The sequence below is a fragment of the Sphaeramia orbicularis genome, chromosome 10, assembly GCF_902148855.1.
Source record: "Sphaeramia orbicularis chromosome 10, fSphaOr1.1, whole genome shotgun sequence".
Lineage (NCBI taxonomy): Eukaryota > Metazoa > Chordata > Actinopteri > Kurtiformes > Apogonidae > Sphaeramia > Sphaeramia orbicularis.
Genome location: NC_043966.1, coordinates 12615202 through 12631904, shown reverse-complemented (window position 1 = coordinate 12631904; position 16703 = coordinate 12615202). Strand labels below are relative to the sequence as shown.

At 36.1% G+C, this 16703-nt stretch overlaps 1 protein-coding gene across 1 annotated transcript in view; it reads right to left on the bottom strand.

Moving 5' to 3' along the window:
- The window catches only part of rxfp1 (relaxin family peptide receptor 1), a 230813-nt gene that overhangs the window by 42978 nt on the left and 171132 nt on the right, over positions 1-16703 (bottom strand). The window contains 3 exon segments of the mRNA XM_030146263.1: positions 1294-1341; positions 1343-1363; positions 10318-10423. Of these exon segments, the coding sequence (XP_030002123.1) occupies positions 1294-1341; positions 1343-1363; positions 10318-10423 (175 nt within the window).

The following is a 16703-nucleotide window of genomic DNA, read 5'->3' as shown; positions in this document are numbered from 1 at the left end:
TCATTTTGGTATTCTGGTACTTTCCCAGCTTTTTAGACCCAACAACAAAAGAGAAATTTAGACATATTTCCCCCCAGGATGTACCTAATGATGACCTCAGAAAAATGCAAAAAAAAAAAAATACTCTTGCTCTGAGCCAACTCAAAATTAATGAATTTTTAATAAAATACTGGGGTCAAAAATAGGACCAAAATTGGGAGAGGAAAAACAACCATGTGTCAGTGCATTTTATCTGGAAAACATGGCTTGAAATGGTCTTATATACCGCTATAAATAAAGACACTGTGTTAAATTGGATGATCCTAGTGGTTTTTCTATTCCAGACATGTGGGTTTTTTTCATTAATCTCAGTCTCATTCCAAGTTTCGTGTGTAACCCATCGTGTCCACTGGCGTTACATGCAGAACCTGCCCATTTAAACACATATAAATCGCGAATGATTTTGCAAGTGGCCATTTTTGTGAAACACTGCCTTACATAATTAGTTCAATTCCCAAAATGTACCAGTGAGAGAATAAAGAGATATTAAAAAAAACAGTAGCACGTAATTTTCGTGTCCTTTTGACTGTTACATGCAGGTTTTTGTATTAAATATAATCTAAAACAATATATAAATGTGTTTTATCTGAAGAATAGTTTCTCTTTTATCTCAGTAAATATTTATTTTTAAAACAGGCCCAAAGTGCTTCCCAACTTCCTTCATAACATTAGTCTAGATCTGGTTTGAATTTTTAGCCCCTCTGTCCTGTTTCTAGGGACCAGTTTCATAGAGGCACCCAGCTATCTGATAGAAGTTTAATGGTCTATTTAATGCTTCTTTTTAATTACACATATTGTGAGCTCAGTAAACCTGCACCTGGAGCTGTTTTTGTCTTTTTGTGTATCTTACAAAGCTGTAAAAGGATCATGGCAGAGCATCAGACACATTCTCCTGTTGTCACACTGTGTTGCGGCACTGTGTAAGCCTGAAAACCTGCCTTAAACCTTAGCAGAATGGAACAATTCTGTCAGGTTTCCACCACATTTGCTTTGTAGTTGTGATAGTCATTTGTTACGTTTGCCACTAATCTTGGCTCTTTGAAGGTAGATTGGGCTTTACTGAGATGAACAGTGTTAGGCCCTCATAATAATCATGTATTCAGAACATAAGTAATAATAAAATAGAACAATGACAAGACACAACCTGCAAAATAATAAAGACCTAGAACATAAAATACTAACTATCCAGGCACTACAACAACATGACAGTTTGGACATACAGAATAATATGTTTAGAATGAGGTAGATTCTTACAGTTTCTGGAGGCTCTGGTGCTTTAAAAGGTGTTTGCTTTCAGTTTTGGAGTTGATTCTTCTGTAGAGACCTGACAAACAGAAAGAAGATTAGAGTTAGAGCATGAGGTTTATGCTGCAGGGCTGGGCAATATGGTGAAAAACATTGTTGAAACAAATCATATCAGTCACTATTTATCACAATAAATGCTAAATCACTGTTTCTTTACAGATTAAAGGATGATTTTTGATCATAACAGATGCAATAAGACAGAAGTAACTGTAGCCCAATTTATTAGTTTAACACTCGAGCAGCAAAACTACGGGTTGAATTCATACCAAGCTGGGTTTATAGATGTTATTACATTTTGGGAACAGTAGGTCAAAGTAAAAAAATGTTTAGGATTTTTTTTAACACCCCCCCCCCTTTACTTATAATGGGCAAAATTTCAAATGTCTATAAAAACATCAGTTTTGTTTCAATTTACTTCCAACTTGGCACATAAATAATTTTTTTACTTAACAAATATTGAATATGGATGAAAGAGTGGATCGCTGCCAAAATAAGGTATACTCCGTGCCAATGAAAACGCAACACTTGAATGTGTTTTATTGTTCCTGAGCTGCATCAATATGTTTAAGTTTCACCTGTATAAGATAATCCCAGACAATTTCTTAACAACCTGAGATGGGTTGAGCTATTGTCACGCTTGAATGAACTTGTCTGCATTCATAAGACTTGTTTTTCTCATTGCTCAACAATGAACTGCTCAACTTAAGGAACTGTGGTCAGTTAAGGAGTGGTCATGTTCTGTATATAAAGGCAAGATGAAAAGCACCAAAATCATTTGCAATAACTCAGCGATGCCTAGACTGACACGTGACCAAAGATGCCATGCTGTGGGGCTCCTGGAGGCCGGAATCTTTGCTCGGCAGGTGGCGCGCCGTTTTGGATGCAATGTGTCCACCATAGTCAGGATGCAACTGAGGCATGAAGAGACTGGCTCAACTGCAGACAGACCTCGCCCTGGACGAGCACATGTGACCACGCCACAGCAGGATCGCTACATTGAGCTGCAGCACCTCCGGGACCGCTTTGTGACTTTTGGTTTTGGGGGTCCTTGAGTTTCTTTCTTTATCCTTATTTTTTGTCAACAAATTTGGATGTGATTTTTTATTTTTACTGTATAGAAATGGCCTATGATTAATTCCAAAGAGCTTATGGAATAAAAATCCTCATCGATTTAAAAAAATATAAGAATCTTCAAGTGTTGCGTTGTCATTGGCACTGAGTATACAATATGTGTGAGGGGCAGGGTTTGTTGTACCTAGCACCACTTGTTGGTTCTTGATGATTTTTTTTTTTACATTATTTGTAAAAGATGCAACAAGATGAAAAACATAACGAGAAATAAAAACACATAATGTCTATGATTTCATAATTAACAGTGCTTATTTTGAGCATTTGTTGTTAATTTTGTTTTCATCTTGGGATGCCATTTAAGGTTAAATCAAAATAAAGCAATAACTAACTAACTAACTAACTAACTAACAAACAAAATAAATAAATAAATAATCAAGCATAATTAGTGCAATTTGAAACACAAGAAACTAGAGGCAGAGCAACCAAAATGGTTAAAATGATAAAATGTGTTCCACAAAATATACATAATTTAAATTATAAAACATTTTGAAGCAAGTGTTTTAGCTAAGAAAAAAAAACCAACCCCAAAGATAAAACATAAAAAATTCATATGATAATAATGAAAAGATGACATTAAAGTGATGATAGGGTTTTATTGCACTGCTCTACTTATTATTAGTGTTGAAAACAACTCCAACCACAGAAATACAGAAAACTTTACTGGATTTTTATAATGTTTTCATAAGTACAAAAAGACTTAAACATGACGGTCTCCAATCAAAAACCTTTTAACTTTCACTTTCGCCACGCAGCCAAAGGATGTTTTCATGTTCATCTGCTGAATGGTGGATGTTTTCCTGTACATCTAAAATCATCAGAGCTGTACAGAAGCAGAATGTGTGACATAATATTTTGGATCCAACTGAGATCTACTGTCACACATAAAAATAAGGAAGAGCTGAAATTCGAAGCCATCACTACGACAACACCAAAAATAGAAAATATTTTGAAATGTTTACTCTCCCACTCTCGGGTTTTACAGTGACAGAAATGAAGGAGATGTCGTAGATGTCATGAGATGTCAACCATTTTAACAGAATTATCATGTCTTACAACATGTCTGGAGGGAATCTTTAGGCGCCACTGAACACCACCGATTATTAAGACAGAAACAGCTCATATCTGCTCCTGCTGTTTGTGGTTGGTGACATGCCTGCAGCCTGAGCCTCCTACGGGGTTTTAAAGACACTGGAGAACTCTGATGAACATCAACATCTAATCTATACTTCCTTCAGCTCACTCATGTCAACTGCATAGTGTCACGCTAATTTCACACAAACACAAGTAATAAGAGAACATTTTATAAAACTGATCAAATGTAAAGCACTTTGAGCAGGAAAAACATGTTACAAGACTTTCTACATACAATATTGTGACAGTGTCAATTTTTAGGGAATAAAAAAGCAGTCATTTTACATTTCGACAAGATAAGATATTCACAATTTCACAAATTAACAGCAGCAACATACAACAAGCAAGTGCAGGCAAAAAGACAGACAAAAAACAAACGAGTAAAAAATGAAATATAAAGAGAAAAATAAGAAATTGGTGTATATATATAAATATATAAATATAGAATTAGAGTTAAATTTAAATATTACTTACATTGCAGTTGCACATGCACATGGTGTGAGGGTGGTGGGGTTATCACACATTTGATTTTAAATGTTAATATTCAAAATAAAACAAGCAAAAAACTGTTGTATATCAAACTATACAACAGTTGATGTGTAACAGTTGCCGCGGTGGGTTTGATGCAGGGGGTTTGTCTATGATCGATTTCAGCTTGGCCAACATCCTTCTTAATAACTAAAAAAACTATAGCATGTTTCTTATTCACTTACAAAACAAGATGTTCCAACAGCAAATGTCTAAATAAGTTTGGCATCATTTGAACAACTACACAAGAAAATGTGATCTTCTGAGTTCAGAGTTCTTCAGACACACTGTGTTTTTCTCTACGTCTACATTAGTGGATACAGTTCTGTCTCTAAATCCATCCCACAAAAGGCTCATCTCAGTCCTCTGGGGTTTAGTGTTGAATCTAAGGGTGTTTTCACACCTGGATCAATTGAAGCAGTTGTTTCGGAACAAGTCTTTGGCTCGGTTCCATTGGGCATATGTAAAAGCAGTTTTCGTGCTCCATTCTGGAACAAACTGAGCTGAGACCACTTGGAAGAGATGGTCTCAGCTCGGTTACAATCACTCCGTGGAGCGGTTTGTTTACAGTGTGAACATGACCACAGTGACAGAGATAGATAACTACAGTTTTCTCTACCACTCTGAGTGGGGCTGGTTCCAGATAGTCATATATGAGGTGGCTATCAGGAATGTGAAGGGGGCACATGCCGCTGGGGGGATTAAATGGGGGTGCTTCCATACTGTATGTACTTCACAATGAGTATGCACAGATCATGCGAGCATACAAAGTGAAAGTGAAACTTTAAGACACTTTATTATTGCTCTAAGTGTCCCACTGCTGTGCAGTTCATTTTCTTTTTCCCTACCTTCAGAAACTTTAATTTGTATTGTAATACATTACTCCCTGAATCGGAATAAAATTCAGGTGTGAAAACACAAGGGTCGCTCCAATGGTTAAACTTAGAGCACCACTGGAGGAAGATCTGAGTGGAATTCCTTCCTTAGACATGTGAACTCCACCTTCATATGTGCCCATCACTGCTCCACTCAACTCAAGGTTGTGTATCGGGTGCATATCCCCAAAAATAAACTATCCTGTACTTACCCTGAGGTTAGTCCTGACTGCAAAAAATCTAAAATGAGATTTCCGCAGCCACCTGCATCCATATGTACTGGTGTCATCCCAGGCTTACAGTACTGGACAGAGGTTTTCAGTCCTCTATCTCTGACTGTGAGGGATCAGATTGAAACCAAGTCCTTGGATGACATTGTTTGATATTACTGAGGAGGAGGTACATTTGACTTCATACCCTGGCCTTTGCCTCCCTCTTGGTTCATTGTGCTGGAAAGTGGAAAGACGGTGTCCCACCCACACATTCACAATAGTTAACAGATGTTATGTCCTGCCTAAAAATGGAGAAAATCACACACTCACTCAAACCATTATTTTTCCTATTCAGGTTTCTTTAGGTTTTTTAAATTTGGTTAATATTTCTGTTATACCTGGACGTGTATACATTTCTATGTTCATGTACATATATGGAATGTGGATGAGAAAAAATTGCAAAATTTCAATAAAAAGATGTTGACATAAGTCCAAATAAAGAAGGTCAATGTATGTAGTTTTCTTTCTTACAAAAGTAAAAGTAAAATGTTTGTTAGAGTTTACTACAAACAAATGAGAAAACTCGTAAACCATTAATAATTAATGGGTGGCTGTGGCTCAGGAGGTAGAGCGGGTCGTCCTATAACCAGAGGACTGGCGGTCACTCACACTGGTGTATGAATACATATGAATGTGTGGCGGTGGTCGGAGGACAGGGGCCATTAGGTATGGATTGGCAGCTCACTTCTGTCAGCCCCAGGGCTGCTGTGGCTACAGGCGTAGTTTGCCACCACCAGTATGTGAATGTGAGAGTCAATGAATAATGGATCAAAAAAATGTAAAGTGCTTTGGGTGCTCTGAAAAGCACTATAGAAATCCAATCCTTTTTTATGATCATCATTATTATTAATGCCTCTCTTTCACACTAATGCAAATACTTTGTTTAGACCTCTCATCCACATTTTCTTGGCACATTTCCATGTTTGTCATATACTCTTATTTTAACTTGACTTATTTATAATACTTATATTTCTATTCTCCAGTCAGGGACCTTTGCATGTTCTCCCCATGTCTGCATGAGTTCTCTCCGGGTACTCCGGCTTCCTCCCACCATCCAAAGACATGAACTAATAGTTTAATTGGTCAACCTAAAACTGCCCATAGGAGTGAAAGGGTAGTTTTGAGTGATTGGTTGTTCGTTTCTATATGTCAGCCCTACAAGAACTGGCAACTTGTCCAGGATGTACGCCTATAGGTAGCTGGATAGGCTCCAGTGACCCCTGTGGCCCTAGTGAGGATACGTGGGTTCGGAAGTTAAATGGATGACTGATATTTTTATACCTTAAGTCTATTTTGTGTATTTTGACCATGAGGAGAGTGACTATGAGTCTGATGATGAAGACACAGTGTGTGTTTTATCTGTAACTAATGGTGATGATGAATACTGCCTTACACCTTTGTTACAGGGCCGCACAGTGCGAATGCAAATTGACACTGGTACACGTGTGTCCATGGTATCTGAATCTGTTTACAAAGAAAAATTACAGCACCTCACTCTTCAAGAGACACGATTGAAACTGAGAACATATACTGGTGAACCTGTTCTAGTGTTAGGAGTTGTAGATGTAATAGCAGAACAGTACAACCAGAGAAAGACTCTTCCACTGTACATTATTCCAGGAAACCGTCCAGCTCTGCTAGGCCGTAAATGACTGAAGAGGCTTAGCCTGAACTGGCATGAAGTGTACATAGTTCATGATGGAAACACAAGCCTCCTGCAGGAGATACTGCAGAAACACGCTAACGTTTTTGATGGGAAACTTGGAAGTATGACAGACATCACAGTTAACTGTCAAACCAGGAAGCACACCAAAGTGTTTGAAGGCTAGACCTGTCCCCTATGGTCTGAAACCCAAAGCAGAGGCTGAGTTAGACAGACTAGTGAAAAATGATGTATTAGAACCTGTGAACACAAGTGACTGGGCTACACCGATCGTTCCAGTCATAAAAAAAGATGGGATTTTAAAGTGACTGTAAACCCCGTCTTGACTGCAGAACATCCATTACCCCTCACTGATGATCAATTTTCAGGCTTGGCTGGAGGACAGAAGTTCAGCAAGACAGACTTATGTCAAGCATATCTACAGATGCATGTTAAACCAGAGTCACAGGAATTGTTAACCATAGTAACACACAAGGGTCTGTTCAGGCATAGGAGACTTCCATTTGGAATAACCTTGGCTCCAGCACTTTTTCAAAGAGCAATGGACCAAATCCTAAGTGGACTTCCAGGTGATCAATGCTACTTGGATGATCTCCTCATCACAGGACCCGATGAACAGTCACACTTAAGAAATTTGGATGCCACACTACAAAGGTTGGAGGAATATGGCCTGAAAGTTAGGAAAGACAAATGTGAGTTTTTCCAATCATCTGTTGAGTACCTAGGACATGTATTTATTTTTTTCCCCATAGCCTTTATTTAAGCAACACCAAGTGACAAGGAAACTTATGTGCAATAATATACAATATTTACATTAAGTCATCGTAACTGGGGGGGGGTTAGGATATAGGCTATAGCATTTAAAGTAAAAAAAAAACAAAACAACTAAATGTATGACTGACCAGGTAGTATATGTCAATGCCCTGTCTTGGTTGCGTAAATGTTTTGTGTGTGGTGAAGTGTGTGAGATGTGTATGTGGTGTGAATGTTGTGATGTTGGCTTCTCAAAAAATCAGGAGAATGACAAAAGAGAATCATTAATTAACTGAAAATAAGTGAGAAAAAGAGGAAGAGAGAGACAAGGAGGAAAATAGGAGGTAATTAAAAAAAGTAATATATAAATGAATGATAACCAAATGAGATGAAAAGTACAGTTTATCTAAATATAATGTCATTAACGTTAATGCCATTGTTGCCACACCTCGTCATCACAGCACACAGATGCCACAGATTTGAAAAAAACAAATAAAAAACTAAAGAAAGAAAATACCACTTTGGAAAAATATCTGTGTTGATGCGGACAGGGCATGAGTCTTCCTAAGAACGTTGAGTCAAAGAGCAAGGATTATCCAGATAATTAAGCCGTAGATTATAAAGCTTTTAGGTGATTAAGTTCTTACACTGCCAAGTAAAGCTCAGGTGGTTGTATTTGGTGCCTAAAAAGATTTGGACTGTTGACAATGTCTTTAAACGTCTGAGACACATTATGTCTTGGTTTGTTAAAATACTGTCAGCTCTCATCAAGGTTTCCTCTGCCTTCTTTTGGAGACACACTGCTGTCTTTTCTTATGATGCATTAACATCTCTACTACAGTAGCTTTGTGCACAGTAATGAAACTTGAATCAGCTTTTTACTTTTAGATTTGCTTAAGAGGCTTAGCATGAAATTAGCCCTGGAAAAGCTTGGACACAATTATGTATGTATAATAGTTATCATTTCAGAGTGCAAATACATGGGCCTCATGCTCTGCTTACTGAATCTAGTCCTGCTGTTGAAACATTACAAATACCATGTAAACAGAACTATGGTATTTGACAGAAGGAGGGACTAAGTAGACTAAGCAGTAGCTGTAATTCCATATTAAAATGCTAATGACTAGGCTAAAGTGGTATTAGAGATTTGTTAATTTGTCTGAAATCACCGTACAAAATCAACAGCATATGAAATAAATGCTTTTTCTGAGTAAATATTAGTTCTGGACATTATGCCAGCATTAATATCCCACAATGCAATGTAGCTGTAACAACATGGACTATGACAGAAGGTGATTTATTACATAGACGCTGGTATATTTTGCAAATTTACACACATACCAGCAGAACTGGCAGTATCACACAGCTTTCTCTTTGTGAACACAGTTGCAAATGGATTGTCCAATTTTTTAACCTGACTTTTATTTTTTACTCTGTTTTATTGCTTGTTTTATATTCTCCTGTTTTACTGTATGGTGTCCTTGAATGCTAAGAAAGGCACCAATAAATAAAATGTATTATTATTATTATTAGATGAACAGTGAGGGCATACAAATAACCTACATCATATTGTACATAGCGTAGTGCAAGTAGGAGTTGGGACAAACCATATATAATCAAAAGTACAGGAAGCTATGATTCAGCGCTAATGACAAGGTCTATATGTTTTAAGATGTCAGCCAGTAGGATGTTTGCAGATGTCACTGTGTAGCTATGGCAGCAATTGTAGATGAATGACAGAAAGTGATTTTCTACATAGAAAACATGTCAAAACTGTCAAAATGCTCCTGGTTTGAGTTGTTTACTGTCACTCATATAGATCAATCTGAACAATCACAGGGGACATCTATCATCGCAGCAAAATTGCTGCTCATAAGGGGAGAAAATACAAGTCAAACTGAATTGAAAATTGGACAATGAATTGGAAACCTTTGGTTCGACTATATTTTGCACAGTTCATCCAGGTCAGGTCAGGTGTGCAAAAATTAAATGCACAAATTTACTGTAATTTATAATCAGTCTCTGTCTGATAATCTGTATTACAAGTGATGATAAGATTTATTTACTTTGAACGGGCATTGTAGTCTAGACCACACCATCCGAGATCTCTTTAAATGTTCTTGCTATTTTACTTTTTTTCTATACAAAACCATCTTGAAAAATAAAATTACATAAAATTGCACAAGACATTTAAGGTTGTTCATGTTATTCACATTTTTGAAGAAACTTTGTAGATTTAAACATTTTCATAATGTAATTTAAATTTTTCATTGCTATTATTTTAATGATCCGGCAGCCCACTTCAGATCATTTTGGTCAAAATGTGGCCCCTGAACTAAAATGAGTTTGACCCCACCCTGGTTTAAAGGTTACATGTGTGGAAAGAAGGTACATTCCTGTTTCCACCACCAAAAGGAAAACGGAGCACCTTCAATGACAGCTCACTGCTCACATTGTGCTAATGCTAATACTAGGTAGGTGTGTATTTGGATGGAAATAAATGTAATAAAGTATGTTGGCTTTTATAGGGCTTCTACGGTGGGGGCGTGGAGGTGGAGATGGACGCTTCCGGCAGTTGCTTTCATAAAATACTTAAGAAAAGGCGTTAATTTCCACTCACATCATGGTGACATTCATTGCCACTACTGGGATGTCTTGAAGCTGAGTGCTGTCACAGTCCAGCTCCAGGTCCTGGCACTGGCAGAGCTCAGGAACGACACCCAGCACTGAGGAGACCGAGAAAGAAATTAAAGTGTGTCAATCAACTGGACAGATGTCAAGACTGTGGTGAAGAACTTCAACCTAAGATTCAAGCAGCAGATTGAAAGCAGAAATTATTAAGAGTGACTTGGAAGATAAACACAGGTTGGCCGAATTTAATAACAGACCCGCAACTCTCGCACTTACTGATTTATTTTTCCTACATTAAGCCAGGTTTTGATGATTTTTGATTAAAACCCAGATTTGATATGCAGTTTGTGATGAAGTCAAACAGATAACGTTGTTTAAACAGGTCTTTCTGGCTTTATTTAAAGTGAAATATATTTGAACACAGGAAAAATTAACCAAAGACCTAAAGTGATAAAATAACAAACCTTTTCTGATAGGTTGAACTAAAGCTATTTTATCACTTTTTCCGAAGAGCACTTAGAAAAAAGTAGTGATTTTGCCTCATAAAACTGCTGAATCAATCATATTAATTGGTTGTCATTGATGCCCAAATCGTGCCAACACTGGTGATACCCCATGGGATCTTATTTCAGAAAAAAATACCTGTATCACATTCAGTGGCTAGTAGACACATAATTTTTTTTCATCATGTCTGAATTATTCCATCATTTACATATAGGTCTTTCCATGAAACTGGGTTTATTTTGGTATGTGCTTTTTAGACCCAATAAGAAAAGAGACATTTAGATATATTTCCCCTAATGATGACCTCAGATAAATCCCAAAAAAATATACTCTTGCTCTGACGTATCCAAGAATTAATGCATTTTTAATTAAATATTGGGGCCAAAAATAGGACCAGGAAAAGCTACCTTGGTGTCAGTGCATTTGATCTGGAAATCATGGCAGTAAATGATCTTATATACTGCTATACAAATAAAGACACTGTGTTAAATATGAGGATCCTAGTAGTTTTTCTAATCCAGACAAGCGAGTTTTTCATGAATCTCAGTCTCATTCCAGGTTTCGTGTGTAACCCATCGTGTCCACTGGCGTTACATGCAGAACCTGCCCATTTAAACACAAATAAATCGAGAGTGATTTTGCAACAGCGGTCATTTTTGTGAAACACTGCCTTGCATAATTAGTTAACTTCCCCAAAATGTACCTGTGAGAGAATAAAAAGATATTAAAAAAAACAGTAGCCCGTAATTTCCATGTCCTTTTGACCGTATTACATGCAGATTTTTGTATAAAAATAATATAAAAAATATAAAAATGAGTTATATATGAAAAAATAGTTTCTCTTTTATCTCAGTAAATATTTATTTTTAAAACAGATTATTTGAATTTTTAGCCCCTTTGTCCTGTTTTTAGGGACCAGTTTCATAGGAGCACCCATTTAGCATTTTTCACTGTAAATCATGGATTTTACTATATTTCATTTCCTATACTTAATTTAGATGCTCATGAAATCTCAGAGTAAATTCAAAGATTATATCAAAACAGAGAAAACTGAAGAAAAAGTGACTTTTCTCAGCAAAGATATCAATAAATGAATGTAATTGTCATGTCATTTATCAAACTCCATGGGTTCTACTGGTCACACTGTTTCCACGTTCACTACGGAGCCTCTGAACGTCCAAATAGGTCATATCTGATGACCATGAAAAGGTGACAAACTGTATTTTACACCAATTATTTTCATGAATTGATAGGATTAGTGGAACATTTTAGATCAGCAGATGATTTTGGTTGCCAGTGGATGTTTGGGTTGTTATGGGTTAATATAAGGTTTCCCTTGGGAAAGTAAACACGCTTTCATTTCATATACAGAGATAATTACCCATGTTAAACAAGTTGGTTTACCTCATTTCAACTGATGAAATGCAAACTGTAGCAAATGACCAGAGATTTAAAAAACAAACAGGCGAAAATACGATTTGATAAGCTGTGACGTTCAAAGGACTATGACATGAGAAGACCCAGGCATGTATTTGCTTTTGAAGATCAGATGTATTTCTAGTGATGTTCATTTGATCCATATATGCATACTGCTAAATACATTAGCACTACAAAAACATGTGAATATCATACAGAAACAGTACTGCAGGTCTGCAGCTTTGGTGCCATTAACCGCAGCCTTGCTCCTGGACATGAGTGAGCTGGGGCTGGTCCACCAACTGTTTATCATCTACATCCAGTCCATCTTCAAATACTGGCTTCAGTCATCACCACGCTGCCAGATCATGGTTGTGATCCTCCAGCGTTTTGATTACGTTTCACAGCAGTATTATTTTCAGGTTATGATTTGCTGCATGCAGAATCCTTATATAACCGACTGTTAAACTTTAAGGAAATATTGATGTTTTATAAACTATATGGACAAAAACATTGGGACACATGATGTTTACAGCTCATAACATGTCCTATTCATGTTGATTTGAGATATAAACATTCAAATTTAATGGGAGATTTTTATTCCAAAGTGATATGTGAAGAAGAAGATGGTTAGTTGTGGTAGAATTAGATAGAAGATTAACAGTGGCCCAGAATCGATCGTATTACATTTTGAGAAAAGTAGGTCAAAGTTCAATTTTTTAGGCTTTTTTAAAAATCTTTTTTTCTTCTCTGATTTACTTATAATGGGTGAAATTTCACATGTCTGTAGCAGCAAAACTGTTGGTTGAATCCATATCAAAATGCGTTTATAGATTGCCAGTGACCCAGAATAGAAGTGGCTACATTTTGGACAAAAGTAGGTCAAAGTTAAAATTTTTAATGAAATTCTTTTTCTCCAATTTATTTATATAAATACCAAACTTCTTATTTTCCTTTATATTTCACTCTCACTTATTTTTTTTTTCTTGCTTTTTTTTGCAGTGGTGTGTTGTATGTTGCTGCTGTCAACTGTGAAATTTCCCCATGGTGGGATCAGTAAAGTCTTATCTTATCATTTATTTATAATGGGCAAAATTTCAAATGCCATCACTTTTGTTGATATATATATATATATATATATATATATATATATATATACATATATATATATATATATATATATATATATATATATATATATATCTCACAGTAGAGATTGAAATCCAGTAGGATTCGTAATCCTACTAGGACAGAAAGGAATTTTAGTTTGTCCTAGGACAAACTGAAATCCTATCTGTCCTAGGGTTAGGGTTAAGGGGTTAGGGTTAGGGTTAGGGTTGGGGGGGGGGGGGGGGGGTTAGGGGGTTAGGGGGTTAGGGGGTTAGGGTTAGGGTTAATCTTCAGATCCTAATTTCTTGTAGGATTTCAGTTTGTCCTAGGACAAACTAAAATTCCTATCTGTCCTAGTAGGATTACGAATCCTACTGGATTTCAATCTCTACTGTGACATATATATATATATATATATATATATATATATATATATATATATATATATATATATACACACACATATATATTTACAGGGTGGGGAAGCAAAATTTACAATGAACATTTAGTTGTTTTTTCTCAGCAGGCACTACGTCAATTGTTTTGAAACCAAACATATATTGATGTCATAATCATACCTAACACTATTATCCATACCTTTTCAGAAACTTTTGCCCATATGAGTAATCAGGAAAGCAAACGTCAAGAGTGTGTGATTTGCTGAATGCACTCGTCACACCAAAGGAGATTTCAAAAATTGTTGGAGTGTCCATAAAGACTGTTTATAATGGAAAGAAGAGAATGACTATGAGCAAAACTATTACGAGAAAGTCTGGAAGATACTATTAAAGAAGAATGGGAGAAGTTGTCACCCGAATATTTGAGGAACACTTGCGCAAGTTTCAGGAAGTGTGTGAAGGCAGTTATTGAGAAAGAAGGAGGACACAGAAAAAAAACATTTTCTATTATGCCAATTTTCTTGTGGCAAATAAATTCTCATGACTTTCAATAAACTAACTGGTCATACACTGTCTTTCAATCCCTGTCTCAAAATGTTGTAAATTTTGCTTCCCCACCCTGTATACACACACACACACACACACACACACACATATATATTTGCAATTGATATGCTGACATCACCACATGCATGGACATGATGACATCAGCTGGATCGATGCCAAAATAAGCTACAATACATGCAAGGGGCGGGGTTTGTTGTGCCTGGAACCACTTGTTATTATTTACAGTCAGAGCAGGAAAAATATCTTAGAACTTTAGAGGTAGAACATTTAAAATCACAGTCATGGAGAAAAAAAAAAAACTAAACAAAATCAGTGTTGAGGGAAAGTAAAACCATCTCTGAGGCATTTTGGAAGCAAAGATAACAATTTAAAGAAAACTAACCAATGCAATAATATTTATCCCAATATAAAACTATACTCTGACATTTGTCATTGTTGATTTGTATCCCAGACCTGTTAGAAAAGAAACACCTGAAATCAATGTGTCCCAATACTTTTGTCCATAGAGTCTACATGCACAGTCTGTGGGATGAACCTGGACCTGCCTCTATAAACCCCTTAATCCTCCTTTGTGATACGAAGCTCAACTTGCTGCCTGCTGTTCCATCTACACTCTCCTCAGCATGAATCACGATAAAATCCAGCCGACTCAATTACCTGCTTCATGTCTGTAACCCGCATGTCACAGTGAACCTCATTATCAAACCAATTTCAATGTCCAATGCAAAGTCCTGCTAGGAGAGATTAGATGCAATATTTCTGTTGAAAATGACAATCCACCTCTGCTGTTGACATGGACGCAACCTTTTACAATGAAAATATTTGTGCTTGATCCAGTTTCATCAAATTAACTGTGTGTAATACTGTCTTTTCAGTTCTTTCCTTAATAGCATAACAGTTTATCTCCTGATATAATTTTCATGGGAAACTAAAAATCATGTCATTTTCCTTGCAAACTGCTTGATATTATTCTCATGTTAACGTTTATATATATGTGCATGTGATATGATACAGTATTTTAATCGATCACAATGCTTTTCAGCTGTGTACGTTGATATTATGCTCATAATGGGTTTTAAAGTTGACTTCAGAGTTATTACAAAGTTGTTCACAATGTATTTCTTCACATTTAAAGTAAACCACAATATTTTCCTCACTATAAACAAAGCACAAGACAACTGGAACACAAACCAAAGCTTTTTTTACCATAAATATTTTTGCATAACTTGGATGAAACCAACAAAAACGTCATATCTAATCTTTATTTCCACATAATTTTTGACTCAAACCATGGAAAATGCTTTACATTTTACATCTTCTTGTTGCTCTATTTCATCTAAAGGCACTTAACCCCTATTTGTAACTATATTTCAGTAGCTGCCTTTGTGTATCAACTTTATTTATGCCAAATCTGCCCCATACAGTGATGATTTACTGAACTTAAAAAGCACACAGAGATACATTTATTACATGTTAAATGCCAATAAAGGCTCTTCTGGTTTATTGACCTGTATTATATGTATCTGTGGTTTACAGAAATACACAAATGTACCTATTCTTTCTGCAAATGGTTTGATTCTTCTTCATGGAACTAAATCACAGTGAGGTTTTTTTAAATAATGGCAACTTTTTGGATTTATCATTGTAAGGTAAGGTACTGCTAGTGTATTTATATAGTGCATTTCACACTCTAAACACTTCATTGTCTCACATTAACAAAAGGAACATCCAGAGGTGAATAAGAGCAAAGTGCATCCTCCAGTAACGAATGGTCCTGCTATAACGTGTACTATACTATGCTATACTATACAGTACTGCTATTATTTTGCAGGTTCATTCTGTCTTTTTGCATCCACAAAATGGGGGAACATGCTTAAGAAAACAATAGCATTTAAATGTATGCTCATTATTTATCAGCCATCCAATATGATTAATAAGAAAAAGAAAAAAAAAAGAATGGTAAATTAGAAAAAACTGATTGGAGGCCTTTCCTTACATAAAAGAAATGATTACATATATGATTCCAGGACTGTGTGCTCTGATAATTAACAGGACTAGAGTGTTGATTTATTGATTCATTTGTGCAAACTGTTACCACCTCTGATCTGATCTGAATAGTCTTTCAAATAAAGGATGCACTATTTTCCACTGAATAAACAAGAAGAAAAAAATAAAAAATTGCCGATTACAGCGAAATAGCATGGTCAAAAACACTTACTGCCATGTCAACAGTTCTGATAAGAATCTGCAAAGCAATTTAGAGCCTCGAATAACAGTCACTTTCATATCTTACATCATATAATGGAAAACACTTGTGAAACAGTCTCATGTCTCAGAGAACAGGGAACATACAGGTATAGATTCATCTCTTTTCACACTT